The 23,688-nt window shown below is 47.9% G+C and overlaps 1 protein-coding gene across 11 annotated transcripts in view; it reads left to right on the top strand.

Annotated features, from left to right (window-relative positions):
* DAZAP1 (DAZ associated protein 1) overlaps positions 1-23,688 on the top strand; it is a 700,578-nt gene that overhangs the window by 284,472 nt on the left and 392,418 nt on the right. For all 11 annotated transcript variants that reach the window (XM_086946666.1, XM_086946663.1, XM_086946664.1 and 8 more), the window contains one exon: positions 13,624-13,774. In XM_086946666.1, the coding sequence (XP_086802792.1) occupies positions 13,624-13,774 (151 nt within the window). The remainder of the gene's footprint in view (positions 1-13,623; positions 13,775-23,688) is intronic.

Genomic DNA, 23,688 nt, shown 5'->3' with positions numbered 1-23,688 from the left:
GCCTATTGTGGTGTGACCTTTCACCTTATTTGGATCAGCTTCCACAGGAGGCAAAAGGTGAGGCCAAGAAAGAAGATTCTGCAAGAAGGGAAAGCGACGTCGGCTGAGGTGCTAGATTGTGCCATGGACATCGCCACTACAGCTTTTAGATCTTTGGCTGGAGCTGCATTACTTCGTCGCCAAGGATGGCTCAGAGCGACGTGGTTCAGGCCAGAGGTCCAGAATAAGATCTTGGACCTGCCCTTCGACGGAGAGGCATTGTTCGGAAAACACATAGATGATGCCCTTCAAGAGATAAAGAAGGATACGGAGACGGCTAGGTCTCTTGGTACGCTTCATTACCGGAAAACTCCTTTCAGGGGTGCCAGGGGCAAGAGTACCACGTCATACAGAGGCTCATACCGGCAGCAAAAGGTACTCGTCCTATGGATCGGCGTCGCAACAGTATCGCCAGCCCTATCATCAAAAACAGGGTCAAGCCTCTACTTTCTCTAGATCGAATACTAGAGGGAAACTAAACCGCCAGGGACGTGATACGTTCAAGAAGCAATAGTGGCGTTCTGGCTCTGCCTGCTGTGCCCACCTCCATGACAACATCTGTGGGAGGCAGGGTGTCACAATACCTCCGCAACTGGTCTCCGATAATATCAGACCGTTGGGTGCCCAACCTAATGTGAAAGGACCATACCTTGGAATTCACTCAAATCCCACTATCCAAGCCCCCTGCTGCCATTCCATCGAAACATCTGCGTCTCTTGCAGCTCAAAGTTCATCAGATGCTCCTGAAGGGAGCTGTGGAGCTGGTTCCCTTATCTCAAAGAGGGAAAGGATTCTATTCCAGGTTCTTCCTGGTGAAGAAGACACTGGAGAAATGGCGCCCTATATTAGACCTCAGGGAGCTCAACACCTATCTCATTTCCCAATCCTTTTGGATGGTTTCCCTTCGGGATATATTACGTCTTGTCAATCCGGGGGGTTTTATGGCCACGCTCTATCTCGAAGATGCGTATTTTCACATACCCATTCACCCAGCACACAGGAGGTTTCTACGATTTGCAGTAGCAAAGAGCCACTTTCAATTCAGGGTTTTACCCTTCGGACTTCGCTCTGCCCCAATAATCTTTACCAAGGTGCTGGCGGCGGTGGCAGCTTTCCTACGAAGACATCACTTTAAGGTCTTCCCTTACCTGGACGATTGGTTGCTGAATACCCCATCCCGGGAGGCTGCGAGGGAAGCAGTCGACGCATTTACGAACCTATTCCAGAATTCGGGTCTTACTCTCAACAAGGAAAAATCATCTCTGATTCCTTCCAGGACAGCGCGTTTCCTGGGGGCCATCTTGGGCTCAAATCTCAACAAGGCGTTCCCATCCTTAGAAAGACAGGAAAAGCTGTGAAGCATGGCACTACTCTTGAGAAGGTGTCTTTCAGTACGCTGTTACAAATCCCTTCTGGGGGTGATCTCCTCATGCATCTGTCAGAACACCAAATGCGACCTCCCCAGGAACAGACGCTAGCCCCCAATACCCCCTGATCAAACACAGGAGACAGTGGTTGAAACACTAATCTCTCGAATTCAATCAGAAGGGAAAGGGGAAGTGGAAGACAAACAAGAGAGACTTCAATGGTGATGGTATCAACCAGACTCGTCTTTCTTCGGTTATTCTCTTCTGGCGATACCTGTAACAATGACAATAATGTAACTCTATTCTAAAACTATTAATTCAGACTCTAAAATATCCTTTTGATATTACTCTCATTACCTTTTTCACCAATGACTTTGCCCCACTCTACGTTTGCCTGAGCTTTTCTTTGATCAGTTGTAAGAGCTTCAGTTCCCGCTCAAGAACTAAAGAATGAAGTTGGAGTTGGAATAAAGTTCTTTCTCTCTTTCGTGACAGGAAGGTTGAAATTATAAGTTCGATTCTCACGAAAGGTTGAGCAGTCTTAAATTGAACACCAAGTCTATAAGAGCTTCAGTGCCCTTAATTCCTTGAGGCAAGAGGATTAGAAAAGTCTCTTGACAGTTGAAACTCAGTCACTGAAATTCCTCACAGAATGATGATGTGACGCAGCATTCAATTATACACAGAAAGTCTTACTTGGCTCTGAAGATTGGAAACCTTCTCTTCACAGAAGGCGTTCCTCCAAATGAATAGGCATATTTCATATCCTTGACTTCGCACTATCTCCAGTACTTGACTAATACAGTTCTCTGACGATCAAAGGACTCTGAAGATGAATTCGTGAAAAGAACAAATTACCACAAAAACTCTAGTGTTACTCTAGAAAAAGTTCTGAATACTTTCCTGGACAAAACTGCTCTGAAACTCTGAAGGTGCGCACTAGAATTCAGGCGCGCTGAGGAAACGCTGCTCTCTCCGTCGATCTATTCAGTTGAAGTGCGCAGTTACCTGGGCGCGCATGCGCCAACTCGATGTTACTGATCTCGCGCTCTGGAAGACTAGAGCGAGAACCTTTGTCTTCTCGCCGTGGCATTGCTGGCGCAACGGAAGACAGATTCAAAACCCTGAGAATGGATTTCAGAGTGGTCTTCCAAGTAGGTCCTTGACGTAACCAGTGTGGATACTTATTAAATGATCTCTGGATCAGGCTTTTTCGTTTCTTGACCTTGCCGACAGTGGGACTATGCAGTGGGATCATGACAGTACTCCCCACCAAAAGGCGTCCCTTCATTCTTGGCTTGTTTGGATTTGACTGATGAAACTCTCGCACAAGTCTAGGAGCATGAACATTGTCAAACGGCTCCCAAGAGTTCTCTTCAGAGCCAAAACCCTTCCAACTGATCAAATAATGCAATTTACCTTTTCTGATTTGAGAATCTAAAATTTTATGTACCTCAAACTCATCTACAGAATCTACTTCTATAGGTTTAGGTGTGGATTGCATTCTTAAGTGCTGTGGGCTTTTCTTTATCAAAGATACGTGGAAGACTGGGTGAACCTTCAAATATGATGGCAAGTGTATTTTAACTGAGACTGGGTTGATCATCTTTTCTACCTTAAAGGGTCCAATAAATCTGGGTTGAAACTTGCGGTTTTCTTTTAACCTAAGGTGTTTGGTGGATAGCCAAACCTGGTCTCCTGTTCTGAAGGGGGAATTTTTTCTTCTCTTCTTATCAGCCTGTGCCTTATAACTGTTTTTGGCTTTTTCGAGATTTTCTTTGGCTTGACTCAGGGAATCCTGCATCTTTTCTACAAAACCCTCAACTGCTGGAACTGGAGCCTCTTCCCTGCTTAGAATAAAACTAGGATGTCTACCATAGTTCAAGTAAAAGGGGGAGAACCCGGTGGAGGAGTGTTGAGCATTATTGTAGGCAAATTCAGCTGACCAAACTAGATCTGACCATCCTCCCTCCTGATTCATCAAATAGAGTCGCAAATATTGTTCTAACTCTTGATTGACTCTCTCGGTTTGTCCATCAGTTTCTGGGTGGAAACTGGTCGAGAAACGAGCGTCTATTCCCAATCTTTTGGTGAAGGCCTTCCAAAAGTGGGAAACAAATTGTGACCCTCGATCTGTGACTATGACTTGAGGAATGCCATGCAGTCTGACAATATGCTGAGTAAATATTTGAGCCAACTGAGGAGCTGAAGGGATACCCTTTAGGGCGACAAAATGGGCCATTTTAGAAAAGGTGTCCACCATCACTAATATCGTATTCAACCCTTGACTCATTGGGAGATCTACAATAAGGTCCATGGACACCGTATGCCATGGATGAGGGGGAGTTGGTAAGGGCATTAACTGTCCCAAAGGTGCCCTTCGATCAGCTTTGCCTCTCAAGCATCGCTCGCAGGTGGTAACATACTGTTGTATCTGTGATCTCATTTCCGGCCACCAAAAATTTCTTTCAATTAACTCTGTGGTTTTCTGGATTCCCTTGTGACCAGCTAAGGCTCCATCATGGCAAATCTTCAAAGCCTTTTTCTGTAACTCCTTCGTAGGAAGATAGAGGCTATCCTGATGATAAGGCAATCCTTTTCGAATATCTCTATTGGAGTCTTCTTTGGACCACATCTCCATTTCATCTGAAGATAACGCCTTCTGTATCTCTTCGGTGAAATCTGTTGTAATGGAAATGGCAACAATTTTCTCCTCTGGAATGATTGATTGATCTTTTGGATTAACATCTCTGGAATTAGAGTCAATTCTGGAAAGCGCATCTGCTTTTACATTACTGGTACCTGGTCTGAAAGTGATAACAAAGTTGTAATCCGCGAAGAACAGAGACCATCGAAGCTGACGTGCTGTCAATGTCTTTGCTGACTTTAAAAATTGCAGATTACGGTGATCTGTGTAGACAGTAACCTTGTGAGCTGCGCCAAGTAAATAATGTCTCCACTCAAGAAAGGCCGCCTTAACAGCTAACAATTCTTTGTCCGAGATGGAATAGTTACATTCAGGAGGAGTCAATTTCCGTGAGTAATAAGCCACGGGGTGCAACTGACCTGTAGTCGGATGGCGTTGAGATAAAATCCCTCCTATGGCGACATCTGAGGCGTCAGCCTCCACAAAAAACGGTTCTTCAGGCCTGGGATGCAATAGAATGGGAGCCTGAGTGAAGGATCTTTTTAAAAATTGGAAGGCTGTTTCCGCTTTCTCATCCCACTCAAACTTAACTCCTTTTCTCAATAAACGCGTGATGGGGCTAACCTTATGAGAAAAGTCTGGAATGAATCTCCGATAAAAATTGGAGAAACCAATAAAACTCTGAATTTCTTTCACACTTGAAGGGGAAGGCCAGTCTTGCACTGCCTTGACCTTGGACACATCCATGCTGACTCCTTTGGGAGATAATACAAATCCAAGGAACTCCACTTCTTCCACATGGAAGGCACATTTCTCCAGTTTCACAAAGAGATGATTTTCAAGTAGTCGAACAAGAATTGATCTGACATGGGAAATGTGTTCATGAACATTCTTGGAAAAAATTAATATGTCGTCAATGTAGACCAAAGCTATTCTGTCCAGAAATTCTCGTAGGATGTCATTCACAAAATGTTGAAAAGCTGCTGGGGCATTACATAAACCGTATGGCATCACCTGATACTCGAATAATCCATGTCGAGTTCGAAAAGCGGTTTTCCACTCGTCCCCAGCAGCAACTCTGATTAAATGATATGCTCCACGCAAGTCTAATTTGGTGTAAATCTTGGCATCTTTTACTTGGTCCAGGAGCACAGAAATAAGTGGGAGAGGATATCTATTTTTAACTGTTACCTGATTGAGCGCTCTATAATCAATACAGGTTCTCAATTCACCATTCTTCTTTGGAATGAAAAATAAGGGTGAAGAGACAGGCGACTTGGAGGGCCGTATGAATCCATTCTCTAAATATTGCTCCAGATATGTCTTCAAGTACTTGTTCTCATCTTCTGTCAATGCGTAGATACGACTACACGGAAGCACAGCTCCCGGTTCAATTTCTATCTTGCAATCATACGGGTGATGAGGAGGAAGTTTTTCCGCCTCTCTCTTATCAAAAACTGCAGATAAATCTCGGTATTCCGCTGGAATCTCTTGAGTTTCAATTGAACAAATCAAAGCTGGATGATCGGCCAATTTTCGTGCTGGGGAGTCATCTTCTACTGAGAGGGATTCAGAAAAACAATTCTCCTTACAAAAAATGGAGTCCATTTCCACTGTTCTCTTCTCCCAATCTATGCGTGGATTGTGCTCCGTTAACCATGGAAGACCCAATATAAGCTGAAATTGAGGAGCATCGATAAGGTTAAAAATTAAAGCTTCAGTGTGACCACTCAACCCAGTTAATTGAATCTTCTCGGTTTCATGAGTAATTGGGCCAGATGATAAATTTGTTCCGTCCACTGCTCTCACCGGCTCTACAACCTTCTTCCGAATGAATTGAATCCCAATCCGTTGAGCATACTTAATGTCACAAAAATTGCCCGTCGCCCCCGAATCAATCATCACAGTGACTTCACTAATCTTGGAATTCCGAAACTCGATGGTAAATGAAACTACTAAATGAGGAGCAGAGGATTGAAGAGTATTAACAATCTGTTGAGAATTAGAAGCTGACTTTGGTTCTGCTTCCACCTGTGCAGCTCCGACTACAGGTGAAGCCGATCTTTTACCTGCTGCGACATCTTTGGCCTCTTTGGACAGTCTTTGACATAGTGGCCCGATAATCCACAGTATAAACACAATTGCCCGGCTCTTCTTCTTTCTTTTTCTTCTTTGGATAAAGGCCCCCTGATAGATCCAATTTGCATGGGCTCCTCTGACTGAGAACTTTCGTTGACCCTTTGACTCTCAGTTTTCATGCGATCGAATCGAGGTGGAGGAAGACGAAAATCTCTTCTCTTTTCACACTTCCGCTCGTTGAGCCTATGATCCATTTGTAAAACTAAATCAATAAGCTCGGAAACTTCTGTGGGTCTTTTTGGAATCTGCGCTAGAGCGTCCTTGAGTTCATCTTTTAACCCTCGATAAAAGATGGCAGCTCTCTTCGCTTCCGGCCATTGAGTCTCCACAATCAATTTATTGAATTGGGCTAAATATGCCACCAAGTCTCGATTGCCTTGTTTTAGATCGAGTAATTCGTTATCTGTAGCTTGTGACGCTGAACGTCTATCAAAGATTCTCAGAAACTCCACTTTAAATTCCTCAAACTTGTACAAAATGGGGTCGTCCTTAGTAACTAGAGACATGGACCACGCAGCTGCGTCACCAGTCAGATACGACAGAATGAAAGCCACCTTTGATTGATCCTTAGCAAAAATTACGGGCCTGCACAAAAAGTGTAAGGAACATTGTGTGAGAAAGATTTGGGCTTTCTGAGGGTCCCCGCTAAATCTCTCAGGAGAGGCTAATGGAATGATGGGCGAGACTGCATGAATAACTTGTGTTGAGATATCTGAGGGTGATGAGCTACTAATTTGACTTGTCGATGACTTAAAACTTGGACCTGCATCTAACAACTCATCTAATCTTAATTTTATTTGCAAGTTTTCTTGACTAGTTCTTTCTATCTCCGCCCTGAGATTCTTATTGTCTTCCAACGAATTATTTAATTGTTTTTGCATACTATCAAGGATTGTGGCCAAAGCCTTGACATCTAAACCTTCAGTCATGTCTGCTCGGGGAGAGGTCTGTGCACCTCAGAAAGAGGCCTCTGGGCACTTCAATCTGTCAGAACACCAAATGCGACCTCCCCAGGAACAGACGCTAGCCCCCAATACCCCCTGATCAAACACAGGAGACAGTGGTTGAAACACTAATCTCTCGAATTCAATCAGAAGGGAAAGGGGAAGTGGAAGACAAACAAGAGAGACTTCAATGGTGATGGTATCAACCAGACTCGTCTTTCTTCGGTTATTCTCTTCTGGCGATACCTGTAACAATGACAATAATGTAACTCTATTCTAAAACTATTAATTCAGACTCTAAAATATCCTTTTGATATTACTCTCATTACCTTTTTCACCAATGACTTTGCCCCACTCTACGTTTGCCTGAGCTTTTCTTTGATCAGTTGTAAGAGCTTCAGTTCCCGCTCAAGAACTAAAGAATGAAGTTGGAGTTGGAATAAAGTTCTTTCTCTCTTTCGTGACAGGAAGGTTGAAATTATAAGTTCGATTCTCACGAAAGGTTGAGCAGTCTTAAATTGAACACCAAGTCTATAAGAGCTTCAGTGCCCTTAATTCCTTGAGGCAAGAGGATTAGAAAAGTCTCTTGACAGTTGAAACTCAGTCACTGAAATTCCTCACAGAATGATGATGTGACGCAGCATTCAATTATACACAGAAAGTCTTACTTGGCTCTGAAGATTGGAAACCTTCTCTTCACAGAAGGCGTTCCTCCAAATGAATAGGCATATTTCATATCCTTGACTTCGCACTATCTCCAGTACTTGACTAATACAGTTCTCTGACGATCAAAGGACTCTGAAGATGAATTCGTGAAAAGAACAAATTACCACAAAAACTCTAGTGTTACTCTAGAAAAAGTTCTGAATACTTTCCTGGACAAAACTGCTCTGAAACTCTGAAGGTGCGCACTAGAATTCAGGCGCGCTGAGGAAACGCTGCTCTCTCCGTCGATCTATTCAGTTGAAGTGCGCAGTTACCTGGGCGCGCATGCGCCAACTCGATGTTACTGATCTCGCGCTCTGGAAGACTAGAGCGAGAACCTTTGTCTTCTCGCCGTGGCATTGCTGGCGCAACGGAAGACAGATTCAAAACCCTGAGAATGGATTTCAGAGTGGTCTTCCAAGTAGGTCCTTGACGTAACCAGTGTGGATACTTATTAAATGATCTCTGGATCAGGCTTTTTCGTTTCTTGACCTTGCCGACAGTGGGACTATGCAGTGGGATCATGACAGCATCCCTCTAATACCTCACTGCAGATTGCAGATGCAACCTCTTTAAGAACAGCTAGACAAACAGTGGAAGCAAGTTCACGGCTCATTCGACGACACGGTGACCATCAATTTCGCAATGAAAAGAGCAGCCTTGTGGTGGACAAAACAGGAAAACCTTTCCCAAGCTCTATACTTCAAGGGCAATCCGTCTCCTCAAGCGGGACAACTGATGCGTCACTGGACGGCTGGGATGCGGTTCTTCAGGTTCTTCATGTCAGCGGGCATTGGTTACCCCAGCACCGTCGTCTTCACATCAACCTCCTAGAACTCAGGGCTATCAGGCTGGCACTTCAAGCATTTCTTCCTCGACTGCAGGGGTCAGAGGTTCTCATCCGAAAAGACAACACCACGGACATGTACTACATAAACAAGGAAGGGGGTACCAGGTCTCTTCCGTTGTCTCAGGAGGCCCAGAAGATTTGGGAATGGGCTATTCCTCACGGAATATCGCTGCAGGCAGAACATCTACCAGGAGTCCTAAACAAAAAGGCGGACAGACTCGGCAGGCTATAGTCAGTCAGTCACGAATGGGAACTGAACCAAGTGGTCTTGGAAGAAACTTTTCAACGGTGGGGCAAACCCTCAATAGATCTATTTGCCACCCCGACCAACCGGAAATGCCGATCTTACGCAAGTAGGCTTCACCATCGAGGGTCATTAGAGAATGCGCTTTCGATAGCTTGGTCAAGAGCATTTGTGTACGCCTTTTCCCCCATTCCAATGATCCCGAGGCTTATCAGGAAGATCAAAACGGAACCGTGCAAGATGATCTTGATAGCTCCTGCCTGGCCGAGACAGTTCTGGTTCACAGAACTTAACCTTCTTTCACTCGTCCCTCCTCTTCCTTTGCGGACGATTCCGGATCTTCTCACGATGTCCCACGGACAGATTTGGCATCCGGATCCAGATTCATTACACCTGACTGCATGGCTCTTGAGCAGCGAGAATTCATGAACCTTCCCATCTCAAATGAAATAAGAGAGGTTCTCTCTCAAGCTAGAGCTCCTTCAACAAATAAAACTTACCTTTCGAAATGGTAAAGATTTTGTTTTTGGTGCCGGAAGGAAGGTGTTGACCCTTTCTTTTCTCAGCCTCATCAGCTTCTACCCTATCTTTTGTCTTTGGCTAAGATAGGATTGGCTCATTCATCCATAAAAGTTCACTTGGCAGCGATTTCTCGCTACAGACGTTCGGCATCTGGACCTTCTCTCTGGTCTTCAAGAATAATTAAACAGTTTCTCAAGGGCTTGTTCCGAGTCTATCCCCCTGTGAGGCCTCCGTCTCCTACTTGGCATCTGAATTTAGTTCTCGCACAGCTGATGAAGAATCCCTTCGAGCCGATACATCGGACAGACATGAAATTTCTTTCATGGAAATTGGCTCTCCTGCTTGCTCTCACATCGGCAAGACGCATTGGGGAATTGCAGGCTCTCATGATACAGGAACCTTTTCTCCAATTCAAAAGGAATACCGTGATTTTAAGAACTAATCCGAGGTTCATACCTAAAGTGCCTTCAGACTTTCACCTAAATGAACCAGTGATTCTCAGGTCTTTCTTTCCTCACCCTTCCACACCAGCGGAGAGGTCGTTTCATTCTCTGGATGTGCAGCGGTGCTTGAAATTTTATTTGGATCGCACCAAGGGATTTCGTAAATCTTCAAAATTATTCATTGCTTTTGGTGGTCCTTGCAAGGGCCTTCCACTTTCCAAGCAAAGTATTGCAAGATGGATTTCCTGTGCCATTCTCTATTGCCATTCAACAGCGGGTTAGCCACTGAATAACAGGATTAGGGCACACTCCACAAGATCCGTGGCTTCATCTACAGCTCTCTTCGCGGGAGTACACATCAGAGACATTTGCAGAGCTGCGACTTGGAGCAGCGTGCACACCTTTACGAAGCATTACTGCCTGGAATCCTTGACACAGGAAGACACAGCTGTGGGCCAGGCAGTCCTGAGGAACCTCTTCCACTAATGGGTGAGCTTTCCCTACTATCCCTCCTTACTATTTCTGCACATTTTGTATTTACTGTTGATACAAGTTATTTTAGTATATAATTTCCTCCTTCATTCATGTTGATAAGGATACAAACATGTTTCTTTATTCATGTTACAAAATGTGCTTTGTTTCTTACTGCTAGCTACTCTGATACAAGCTATGGGAATCTATCAGAGTTCGAATACTGGGGCAAGAAAACAAGTTATTTACCTGTAACTTTGGTTCCCCAGTATTGGTAACTTTCATATATTCCCATGCGCCCACCCTCCTCCCCTGGGAAAGCTCAGCCTTCAGCAGAGGTGGTTACTGTTACACAACAGCTACACAACAGCTACACCTCAGAGCTCTGAGGTTCCTTCAGGAGGGTTCTATGGGGTGAGGCTCCTCTGATTGGCTGAGGCTTAGTTTGGTCTCTTTAACAAAAAGAGACGGATATACTATAAAAGGAATGAGGCCTAGGCCTTTTTTTCTTTCTCTTTTGTACTTACTGCTATGTTATTTTTGTTACTGTGACTCCCATTCCGACAACTGGGAATGATACAAGCTAATGGAATCTATGAATGTTACCAATACTGGGGAACCAAAGTTACAGGTTAAGTAACTTGTTTTCTTCTAAATGGTTGCTTCTGATTCTCTAAAGGGTTGTTAGTTCCTCCTTGTTACGCCTTGTCTACATTTGTAACCTCCAATAAGAACTATGGTCTATTGTGGACTTGGTTTGACACTTCCAAACAATTCTTATCCAGAGAAAGTCTCTTCCAAACTCCTGTGCTACCAGAAAGCTTACAAAATGTTACCTGGAAAACCAAAAGTCCATTCAACCAGAGGTAAAGTCCATTCAACCAGAGGTAAAGTGGCTACGGCTGTATTACTGAGAAGTATGCCAATCTTTGAGATCTGCAAGGCAACCTGGGTATCTGGCCACATTTTTACAAGACACTATTGCCTTGATTCAGCTGCTAGATAAGATGCTCAAGTAGAGCAAGCCTTTTTGATAAAATCTTTGCTTATGTTATACCTTTTTATCTTTTCTCTCGCGATTTAGGGGATGAGGTAACCATTTTATTCAATGCCTGTCGATTATCTATGGAGAGGCCCTAAAGAAGTTGTTTCTTACCTTTAATCCTAGTTCTCCAGCAGTGGACTCCATTAAAATCATAAGCAACCCTCACTCCCTCCTGGTGGAAGAGTGAACACTATATATGCTTAGATGTTACTGCGTCAAAAAGAACAGTCAGCTGCCACCTACAGGGCATCATGTGACACTGAAAGTCAGGCTCCCCTAAAGGCACAATATTCTGTTGTCTTTTTTATACAGTTAGATTGCCCTATCCATCCCTATCATTCACTGTAGAAGAAAACAAAGACTTGTGTGATAATTTTCATTTAGTACTATTTTTAAGGATTAATATATTTTCTTCCATCTTATGAAGCAAATTAATAGAATTACCAATATAACCTGTTGTCAGTGCGCCAAATTATACTTCTGTGTCGCATGTGCTTCCTAGCCTTTGAGAAGTAAGGCGAACATACTGCACAGAATGTGACTTTGGAAAAAGTGCTACTGGACCCCCGTACTTAGACAGGACTAAAGTGCGTACGATTCAATGGAAATTTTCCTGAATGCGTACTAAATTTGCAAGTAGGAAACTGTTCCTTATTGAAGGCTCCACTGGAGGAAAGTTAGGATTCCAAGTAACTTCTCCATATCTGTAACCTAATCAGTTGCTTCATAAGAGCTCTGTGATGGTGATTTAGTTAAAATGTATACCTGCTACTTAGTCACTTGTTAAGTGGGAATTCTGCTACAGAAATCAAGAGTGAGAACATTAAGTGAATTTTATGCCTACAAAAAGTGCTAAATGAAATCTTTACGAACTAAATTAATGTAATGAGTCATTCTCTTTATGGCTCATATATAAGTTTACAGTCTTGGAAGCAGCAATGTTTTGTAATAATTGTGTTTTCAATACGGCATCTTATGCCTTTGAAAATTGTCAAAGTGAGCATCATATGTATTGAGAGAGGGCTTATGCCTGGGCCATCTTGTAGATGAAATATGAAATTACCATCTTGCATGTCTGGCATTTAGAGCTGCTTTCATCTCCCTGGCTGACAATCTTTTTTAAAATGTTGGTTTCAGTGTCTACTCTGACGAGTAAACCCAAAACTGTTATGGCCTGCTGTAGCTATGCAGCTATGTGATAGCCACATCATCCACCATGTGGAATTTATTTACAAATTCATGATTCTGTGCACTAAAGAAACAGGGCTATCAATGCGGCTCTCAATTCCCAATGTCCCTAAATTAAAAAGTTGTAAAAATTGAGATAGCACCGGGCTACCATAGCTTTGTTTATCCCAGGGAGGCTTTAGTACAGCTAATCCATAAGAAAAATGTGTTTTAATAGTACACATTGTGTAACATTCCAAACTGACAACACAGTATGAATATTTGCTGCTGCTTCTTGACTCAAACTGTCCATTTTTGTATTACTTGCATGTTTTGTTTACTTTCTCTTTTGTTAGATGTATTATAAGATTCTCTTTCTACATCCATCCCCTCTGACATTTTATGCAAGTTAATTAAATTGAGATTCTTAAAGCGATAGCCTGGGGAAGGTAAGTTTTTATCCTCCATTAGACATTTCTATACAAACTTTATAGAAAATACTTTTAAGTATCTGCACAAAAAGATCACATGCAAGCCAATTCGCATACCCCTGCCTCCATTTCTTAATCAAGCAGTGAGCAGTCAGGTCATGCCTTCTGTGAGATCCCAGACGCACCCATTTTTTGCATCACAGAATGTGTACAGTAAGAGTTTCCGCTTCAGTTGAGAAATACAATTGTACTCTCATTTGAGGGCTAAATCTAACTCTAAGTAGTCCAGTTGGCACGGCCCAGCACTGCTGAGCGGAGGGCACTGTTGCTTTACAAGTAGCAGATATGCCCATTTTGGAGGGAAGATAGATCATACCTTATTGTGACTTCTACACATTTTAGTATTTCATGGGTACATGCAATATTTATAAGAAACATTTAGATGACATTTCATTGTCCAAATGCAAGTCTTGCAGTAGACTTTTTAGGGTTAAGTCCCAAAATGCTAGGTTTAGTCTTGAGGATTCAAATTGAGGGATTTGTGGTGGTACAAGGGTGGGGGGCATAGACCTTCGACTATCTCCTTAAGTATCTGATTTATTTATTTAGGTTGAAGTGAAACGGGCGGAGCCTCGTGATAGCAAAAGTCAATCACCAGGTCAGGCGGGCATCAGCCAGTGGAGTGTCAGAGCTGTGCCAACTGCCAATGGATGGACCAGCCAACCTCCTCCTTCCTGGCAGCCTGGATACAGTCCACAAGGTAATTATCTCCCTGACCAGCCCATAAACTAATCCTTTTGTGTTTCTGTAGGTCAGTGCATGTTTTGTATTTTGCTAGAAATGTCATCTAGTGAACCATGTTTACATAATTAGACCAGCAAATTAAACAATAGTTTTCCATTATCCTTAGCCAGTATAGTAATAGGCTGACACCTCCTCGCATGATTGCAAAAAGAAGATACCATATCACAAGCATCCTCTTATACTGGCTGTCCCCCCCCCCCCTTCTCTGTTCACCTCCTGTCCGGATGAAGACCCGCTCCTGATGCAAATAATATCCTGCACCATCCCTCAGGGTCGAAACGTCAACGTTACTGTCTCCACCAGTCCATACAATCCACTAAACTAAACTGGAACTCAAATCCCCTGTTAGCGTGATACGCTTGTAAAATTGGACATATCTATAAAAAAAAGCCCCTTGCATTTGTTTGTATTCACATGTCTTCGTTATCACTTCATGTACAGCACATCTGAAAGAGACACATTAGTGATAGATTCCTTACCTTAGAATATCCCCAGGCGTCAGACTGGATCCGGAAGTTTTTGCGTAGCAGTTCCCTTGCGCGTCCGTAGGCGTCGTCTGCGGCTCCGCGTCCGTCGTCGGTGCCGTGATGATGTCGTCGGAGTACTTAGACGCCGCCTCAGCGTGCTGACGTCAGTTCTTCTTTTTTCCACGCCAGCACGCGCAGATCTGGAAAAAGCAGTACTTCTAGTCACTTCTTGACTAACTTTTTTGATAATTTTGATCATCTTTTCGAAGTCGTACGACTCCGATCGGTGCCATAGGGATGCCTGGGTTTAAGCACTGCGAGGATTGCGACCGCACGATGTCGGTTACGGATCCTCACCACCTGTGTCTAACTTGTCTAGGCGTCGACCACGACGACCAGGCCTGCTCCGGCTACCGGGCCCGCTCTTCGAAAGCCAGGCGGGAGCGGTCCAGCAGGCTACTCGAACTCCGGCAGTCTGCCCCGCGCCGCGAGAGGTCCTGGTCCCACGGGAGGTCGAGGGACAGGTTGCGGGGTCGGAGCCACCACAGCTCCGAGAGTCGGCACCACTCCTCCGGGTCGAAGTCGTCTTCAGGTAAGAAACACAAGAAGTCGAAGAGGCGTCATCGCTCTTCTCACTCCCCTCGACGCTGGCGCGACGCAGCCGGGGGTTCGGGTGACACCACCCACGCGGCTCCGTCGGAGTCGCGGGCGCCGCGTCCAGCTCCACACCCTCCGGTCCCTGGGCAAGACGCGACACCGGAGGAGATCGAGCGCTTCCTCATGGCCATGAGGTCCCTCTCTCCTCCGACGGGCTCCGCGGTGCCTTCGGGCCCAGCGGACCCATCTAGGGCCCCTAGCGGGTCACAGGCTTCTGCCCCGACGCCGTCTGCGCCTTCGGTCCCGATGGCGCCTTCGGGCCCGGCGCCGCGGGATACCACTGGACCCGCTTCGGGATCTGGGTCGTCGCAGGTGGACCTTACGACCCCCCCGGCGTCGGTCCGTCAGGTGTCACCTCCGGCGACGTCCTCGGGCGGCGCCGTCCCCGATGCCTCCCTCGCTCCGGTTCCGGCGTCGGTATGGCGCCGCTGGGCGCCGTACCCGACGGCGATTGAGAACTTTTACTTCAATGAACCGGCCCCATTGATCGACAACCCTGAATTTCAGGAGATGGCTGATGAGGAGTATTGGGAGGGGTCTGAGGACCCTCTGACCCGAGAGTGTCGGTCTCAAGAGGACTGGACAGGTGACCTTGGTTTTGTCTCTCCTCCTGCCGTGGCTTCGGAGGAGGGGGCAACATACAGTGTGGTGTTGATGAGGGCTGCCAAGGCCTTGGGCCTTGAGCTCCCCGTCGCGGCCGTGAGAACTAACCTCCTCACTGAGGTCCTTAAGCTGCAGTCATGCCCGACAGAGCCTCTGCTGCCGTTTAATGAGGCCTTGACCGACGTTCTTTTGGGCACTTGGTCATGGCCCGCTACGGGTTCGCCCGTAGATAGGAACATGGCAAGACGGCCCCGGGCGACCCACTTTTCCTGTCCACCCACCCCACCCCCGAGAGCCTGGTCATCCAGGCGTCCACTTCCCAGACCGCATTCCCGTCGGCTCCGCCGGACAGGAAATCCAAGAGGTATGAGATGTACGGTAAAAAGGTCTTCTCCTCCCTTAGTCTGGGACTGCGGTCTTCCAACACCGCATGCCTCTTGGGCCGCTACACCCACTCTCTGTGGGATCTGGTTGCGGAAGTGCTGCCAGAGTGTCTGTTGGAGGTAGGGGCCAAACTCGGCCAAGCCCTTGTGGAGGGCCGGGATGCAGCCAGATATTCTATCCGGTGTGGGTTGGATACCACCGACTCACTAGGTAGAGCGATGGCAACCACGGTGGCAACTATACGCCACGCCTGGTTGAGATCCGCCAACTTTTCGTCCGATGTCCAAAACACATTGATGGACATGCCGTTTGATGGCCGTCGCCTTTTTGGCGACAAGGCAGACCATGTGCTTGAGCGCTTTAAGGACTCCAGGGCTACAGCCAAGTCCTTGGGCCTCTCGGCCCCGCGCCAGCTAACGGGTGCCTTTCGCTCCTTTCGTGGCCAAGGAAGGGGCGCCCCCACACGTGCTGCCAGCCACACGCCGCAGGCTAACATCCAGCGTGGTGTCGGCCATGGAAATCGCTGTGGAGGCGGTCGGGGACAACGGCGAGGCCAGTCCACACCCTCCCCCGCAGCATCCGTCTTTAAACCCTCCTAGTCCATGCTTTTCAACCCATGTGACGCCAGTGGGGGGCAGGGTTCGCCATCACCACTCTCACTGGCGCACTGTCACTTCAGACAGGTGGGTGCTGCAGATCCCCTTCGAGACGACCCCTCAAGCCATGCCACCGCAACACTACCGCGTATCGGGGTATCATTTGCGGCTTCTGCAGGAGGAAGTTTCGGCCCTCTTGGCCAAGGGGGTCATTGAGCGCGTTCCTGGGCCAGAAGTAGGACGTGGTTGCTACTTCCACTACTTTCTGGTACCCAAGAAGGGCAAAGGGGGCCTACGCCCTATCTTGGACCTACGAAACTTCAACGACTTCCTCCGGAAGGAGAAGTTCAAGATGCTGACCCTGGCTCAGCTCTTAGCTGCCCTGGACCCAGGAGACTGTATGGTAGCGCTGGACTTGCAGGACGCTTATTTCCACATCCCCGTCCTGCTGGCCCACCGGCGTTACCTGCGGTTCAAGGTAGGCCACGAGCACTTTCAGTTTACCGTGCTCCCCTTCGGCCTTACCAGCGCCCCACGGGTTCACGATAGCAGCTCATCTGCGCAGGTTAGGGGTTTCAGTCTTCCCTTACCTAGACGACTGGTTGTTGAAGGCGGGTTCGCCCCAGACAGTCGTCAGCCACCTCCAGACGACGGCAGACCTCTTGCACCAGCTGGGGTTCTCCATCAATGTGCCGAAGTCACACCTGTGCCCCTCTCAGAAGCTCCTTTTTAACGGAGCGGTTCTCGACTCAGCGCAGTTTCGGGTTTACCCACCCGAACAGCGGGTTCGGGATATACAGGCTCTGATTCCAATCTTTCAGCCTTTATCCTGAGTTTCGGTCAGGTTGACGCTGCGGCTTCTGGGGCTGATGGCTTCCTGCATCCTTCTGGTGCATCACGCCCGTTGGCGGATGCGGGCTCTGCAGTGGGACCTGAAGTTTCAGTGGGCCCAGCACTGCGAGACAGCTGCAGTGGTGGCTCACGGACCGCGATTGGGTCAGCGGCAGATTCCTCTCTCTTCCCCAACCGGAGCACATAGTTGTGACGGACGCGTCCCTCCAGGGCTGGGAAGGCCACATGGGAAAGGCGGAGATCAGAGGCCACTGGTCTCCGGCGGAGTCCCGGCTCCATATCAACCTTTTGGAGCTACGGGCGATTCGTCTAGCACTGAAGGCATTCCTCCCCTCTGTCTGGGGGGGTGTAGTGCAGGTGTTCACGGACAACACCACCGCCATGTGGTACTGCAACATACAGGGCGGGGTGGGGTCGTGGACCCTGTGCCAGGAGGCTCTGCGCCTCTGGCAATGGCTGGAACATCAGGGCGTGACTCTGGTGGTTCAACACCTGACAGGTTCTCTGAACGCCAGGGCGGACGAACTCAGCCGCTGGTGCATGATGGATCACGAATGGCGTCTGAACTCTGACGTTGCGCAAGGTCTCTATCTGCAGTGGGGAGAGCCTTGGTTAGATCTATTCGCCACCGAAGAGAACGCGCAATGTCATCAGTTCTGCGCGATGGAATTTCCAAGGCAGAACTCGCTCGGAGACGCTTTTCGTCGCGAGTAGAGTTGCGGTCTGTTGTACGCCTTTCCGCCTATACCACTTCTGCCCAGAGTGCTGAAGAAGATCAGCCGCGACCAGGCACAAGTCATCCTTGTTGCTCCGGACTGGGCACAAAGGTACTGGTATCCCGAGCTACTCAGTATGTCAGTCGATCCCCCGGTTTGTCTGCCTCTTCAGGAGGACCTTCTGTCGCAGCAGCAGGGGACGGTCCTCCACCCGAACCTGTCCAGTCTCCACCTCCATGCTTGGAGATTGAGCGGCGACAGTTGAGGCCATTTGACGTGCCTCCTGAAGTCTGTAACATCATTCTGGCAGCCAGGCGTCCCTCCACAAAGTCGGTATACGCCTGCAGGTGGAACAGATTTGTGGCATGGTGCACAGCAAAGGCTGTGGATCCTCTCTCTGCCCCTCTTTCTGAGGTTCTTCTCTTTCTTCTTTCTCTTGCCCAGCAGGACTCTGCTCTGGGCACTATCAAGGGCTACCTTTCTGTTCTTTCAGCCTTTTTGAGGCTGCCTGATCAACCTTCTTTGTTCGAGTCCCCTATTGTTAATCGATTCTTGAAAGGCATCACGCACACGTTCCCTCCTGTGCCCTTTGTGATGCCTCAGTGGGACTTGAACTTGGTTCTTACTTTTCTGATGTGCGCTCCCTTATAGCCACTTCACAACTGTCCCCTCCGCCTTCTTACTTTGAAGACTGCCTTACTGGTAGCCATCACCTCTGCCAGTAGAGTGAGTGAGCTCCAGGCTCTATCCTGTAAACCTCCTTTCCTTTCAGTCCATCCGGACAAGGTTGTGTTGCGGACAAGGCCTTCTTTCCTGTCCAAGGTAGGACCATCTCGCGGTGGATCATCTTGTGTATCCAGGCGTGTTACCCCTTGGCTAAGAAGGAACCCCCTGTTGGGCTGAGGGCTCATTCCACTCGGGTCACAGCAACTATAACTGCCTTGGGCCGAGGAGTGCCCTTGCAGGACATTTGCCAGGCAGCTACGTGGGCCTCGCTGCACACGTTTGCAAGACACTATTGCCTGGACAGCCATGTCCGGAGGGATGGTTTCTTTGGCCGTTCCGTCCTCCAGGACTTTCTGGTGTGATTATTGGTTCGCAGACCCACCACCTGGGTTGGTATTGCTGGGGTATCTATTCTAAGGTAAGGAATCTATCACTAACGTGTCTCTTTCAGATGCACAAGTTACTACTTGTGTAACGATATAACTGTAAGAGACATTAGTTAGTGATCGATTCCTTACCGACCCACCCATCCTCTCCGTTATGCGAACCGATATCTAGGATTAAGGTCATCTCCTTTCAGGGCCCTAGTTTCATTGCACCAGTGTTAGTTTTTAGCATAGCTCTGCGTTTCTGGCGCGGAAAAGCTGTGTCTAAGAACTGACGTCAGCACGCGGAGGCGGCGTCTAAGTACTCCAACTTCATCACGACGCCGATGACTGACGCGGAGCCGCAGACGACGCCTACCGACGCGCAAGGGTACTGCTACGCAAAAATTTCCGGATCCAGTCTGACACCTGGGGATATTCTAAGGTAAAGAATCTATCACTAACTAATGTCTCTTACAGATATATTGTTACACAATTAGTAACTTGTGCTACAGTCACTACTGACCTAAAGTCACTCAAGACACACTTGAACATTGTGCAGTCTTTGTTTATGTAGCTGGTCACTTGACAGTCATTCTAAAGTAATGTAAAGTAAAGATAACACTCACTGCTGATTAAGAGCTGTATTTATTTTTTAATTTTGGTAATTTTGGTGTGTTACTTACAAGTGTTTCCAGAGTATTCATTACCTTGTACAAATTAGTTGTTATACCTGACAGAACCACTTTTCTTTGCTGCATAATTTACCCAGGTTCTGAGGGACACAGGGTCACCCCATTCATTTGAATTTCTTTGAATCATCGGCTCATGGGTTACTACCTGGGACCCGGATGGTCCAGCCGGCTGCATCACAGGCCTCAAGCTAGGAGCAGAACGCAAAATACTAACTCTTTCATTTTCTGGCACATGTTTCTGATGGATACATCTGCCAGTGGATTCCTCACTTTGTGAATATCCCCTGCGTCAGCAACATTCGAAAATTCTTTCGTAGCTCCTCACGCCGACGTGGATGACGTCACAGAAGCACGGCATCGCGCGCAGCTCTGCTGATGTCACTGAATCCACAATAGGACCCCGTCGGCGTGATGACATCAGTTCCCTTTTTTTTCCACCTCGTCGATGCGAACTGTTTTTCTTGGGATCCTCAGTAGCTAGTTTGATTACTTTTTTACTGATACTTGTTTTGTGTTAAGTCTTGTTTCCTGTTGATATGTCATTGAGGAAATCTGGGTTCAAGCTCTGTGGGGCGTGTGTAAAGGTAATGTCGATAACGGATCCGCACGAGGACTGCGTTTGGTGCCTGTCGTCGGACCACGACGTCCAAGAATGCTCCAGCTGTGATCAGATGAACCCGAAGGCGCTGCGAGAGAGAGGCGAAGCTGCTCGTAGCAAAACTGAAGGAGAAGAGAGGTAGGAGGCATTAGAGGTTTCGCTCAAAGTCGAGATTGGCTTCGAGGTAGTCTTCGGGCCATACTAATCAATCTAAGAAGAAGCGCAAGAAGAAGCAGCATGGGTCGCGGCCTCACACTGGAAGAGAGTCGGATCCAAAGTCGAAATCTCCAAAACATCGACATCAGAAGGACTATGTCTCTCCTTCGCCTATTGCATCCAATCCGGAGTCGCAAGGTGAGCCTTCTCCAGTGGCTTCTCCGGAGCATTCCCCGGCTCTGGCTTCGAATCCTTCCATGGCGCCGACTCACTCTCCATCTCGGGAGGAGGAGAAGGAGGCTCCACTGCCTGAAGGGTCTTCGACTCCGATGGATCCTCCCTTGGGCCCGGTTGACCCAACTCCGATTGTACTACAACAGGAGCAGGGTCTAGGGCCAAACCCACCCTTTCCTTCCTGCGTCAAGACCCGACGCATTATTTAAATGCGATGTACAGGTCTTTTCAAGAGCCATGTACCTCTCTGGAGCACCATCCTGTGCCATGGGTCCAATTGCCTACAATCTGGGTGTCCCGAAGACTTATGCACAGGCCCCGTTTATGCCTTTTCTGCCGGCGGCGCCGTCCTGGCATTTCTCGGCTCAGAGGTCATCGACGCTGATACCATCTTCACCGATTCCGACTCCACCTCGTACGTTCCAAGTTGTACCTCCGGGCACAACGCCGGCTCCGTCGGAGTTGGTTGTGGCTCCATCGATGCCGATCCTGAGGATGAGGTCTAGGCGGAAGACCTCAAAGGCTGCTGGAAGTCTCAAAGGCTGCTGGAGGAGCAAAGGTATCGAACAGAGGAGATGGAGGAGGGAGAACTGCAGGAGTCAAAGGACTTGTTTGAAGAGCTTAAAGAGGCAAGTGGCCTGGAGTTATCCCTGGAGTGGGAGCTTTCTTCGTCTCCTGATGTCTTCTCAAAGGATGTCGCTCGTATCACACGGTCATTGAAAAGGCGGCTGAGCTCTTGGATTTGAATTTGCCTACTGCAGAGTTTGTCTAATATTTTAACGGAGGTGCTTCATTATCCCTCTTCGGTTTTGTGGAGCCAATGCTGTCATTTAATGAAGCTATTACTGAGCCGGTAATGGAGGTGTGGCGTAAGCCCTTTTCGTCTCCTGCGGTATCAAAGGCTGTGGCAAGACTGTATAGGGTTGCTCCTGGGGAACCGGACTTTTTGCCATCACATCCGTCTCCTGGGAGTCTGGTAGTTCAGGCAGCCTGCTCCCAGAAGTCTACCGGAGCCTTCCCTCAAGTACCAAGTGTAGGAGAGTAGGGTCTGCAATCCTATGATCACCCCAGATTCTTGCTTTTTGCTTCACTGGTTTACGACTTCTCTGGCTGTGGGCCTGCTAATCAGACCCACAGCCTTGCTGTTCTCTCACTAAATTGACACATGTACCTTAGGTGCATTTACCAATTGGTACTGGGCCACCTTATCAGACCCTGTAACTCAGGGCATAGGTGTACCCAGGGCCTACCAGGGGCTGCAGCATGTATTATGCCACCCCTGGCTGGCCATCTAAATCTGACACAACTGGCTGCACGACAGCTGGGGCAAGGTGGTGTAAACACCCCTTGCTGTAGATATAGTATACCTATATCTAACCCTAAAATGGACACATAGATTCCTATCAGTCACTCCTATGGCAGGCCTTGACAATCCTGAAGGCAGAGTGCTTGGAATCATGTGAGATGGTGCTCTGGCATGAGCTGAGCCCGTTTGCAGCTTGCGGAACCAAGTCCTAATAGCTGTTCCATGATAACGCATACCATATACTCTTAAATGCATTATAATCCTCGCGGTTATATGCCAACTCTGGTATCGCTTTATCAAAACATGTCGAGTAAGGTGTCATACGAATTGGAATACTAACCCCTCGCCAATTCTGGCGACGGGGTTAGCATTCCACCCTTCTAGAGGGACACGACATGTATGTAACTGTGAACCCCGGTTAAAGTTAACTCAAGCCTCAGCATCACAAAATGGATGCTGCCACCACAGACACAAGTCTGACCTCCTGCTGCTGGGAGTCCTTCCAGCGAGGGAGGCTTGGACAAAGGGTTTCCTGTCAGGGGCGGTGCTAGCACCTTCCCAGACAGGGTTTTGTGTATCCTGGGTAGGCAGGGCTTTAGAGGAAGGTGACTGCAAGTGGCACCCCGGTGCTCACTATGCATAGGCTGGCTAGAACCAGTTCCAGGGGCACACCATCTCCTGAGCTGGAGAAAGTCCGGCATGGGAGAGGGGTGTAACCACCCCCCTTCCTGGTCCCACCCATGGGCAGGACCTAGTCGCGTGCCAGCCCCTTTTCCTAGTATAAAGATAGGAGCGGGCCCCCTTCCAAATTAGATCATATAGGAATCCTGAAACTACTTTCTACGAAAGGAACTCAACTTCTTCTCAAGATTTCTCCCTTGTGACTAAGGAGTAGTCACCCTGCACCCGCAGGCACCATCTAAGAACACTGCGGTTTGCTGCACGTCCTTCCTCAGGAATCCGACCGACCAGCACGACGAGACCCGGCTTCCCTGGCACCTCTGACCTCTACCTACATCGTCAGCTCAGCTGAGATCCGTGGGTGTGACAAGACCTCGAGGGACCGGCCATCTTCAGAACTGCACAACGCTTATCCAGCACGACCGCCGAGGGATCCTCGAGTGAGTGCTTTGGGGTTCGAGAAGCCCTAACCCTGAGCAGCTCCAGCACCGAAGTCAAGCCCCCCAGCATCCACCAGATCTGCGTGGGGCCCTTCTGCTCTTTGCTGCTCACTGCGTTGTCCGGCTACTTGCCTGCTGGCTTGTGGCCCTCTTGACGACGAACCACGACGACAACACCGCTGGTCTGGTTGCTCCAGACTGGCCCTTGCTCCCTTCCAACAGAGAAGCACCCCGGACCCTCCCGGTCCACTCCAGACGCCATTTTAAGTCCACCGCGTGGGCTTGCATTTGCCAAGACTGTGAGAAGGTGGCCTGATATGCAGTGCTCACTATTCTAGTGAACACTATGTATCAGTCCAGCAACCCTTATTGATGATTGGTTGTAAGTCAACCT

The sequence above is a fragment of the Lissotriton vulgaris genome, chromosome 12 (genome assembly GCF_964263255.1).
Source record: "Lissotriton vulgaris chromosome 12, aLisVul1.2, whole genome shotgun sequence".
NCBI lineage: Eukaryota > Metazoa > Chordata > Amphibia > Caudata > Salamandridae > Lissotriton > Lissotriton vulgaris.
This window is presented reverse-complemented; position numbering and strand designations above follow the sequence as displayed.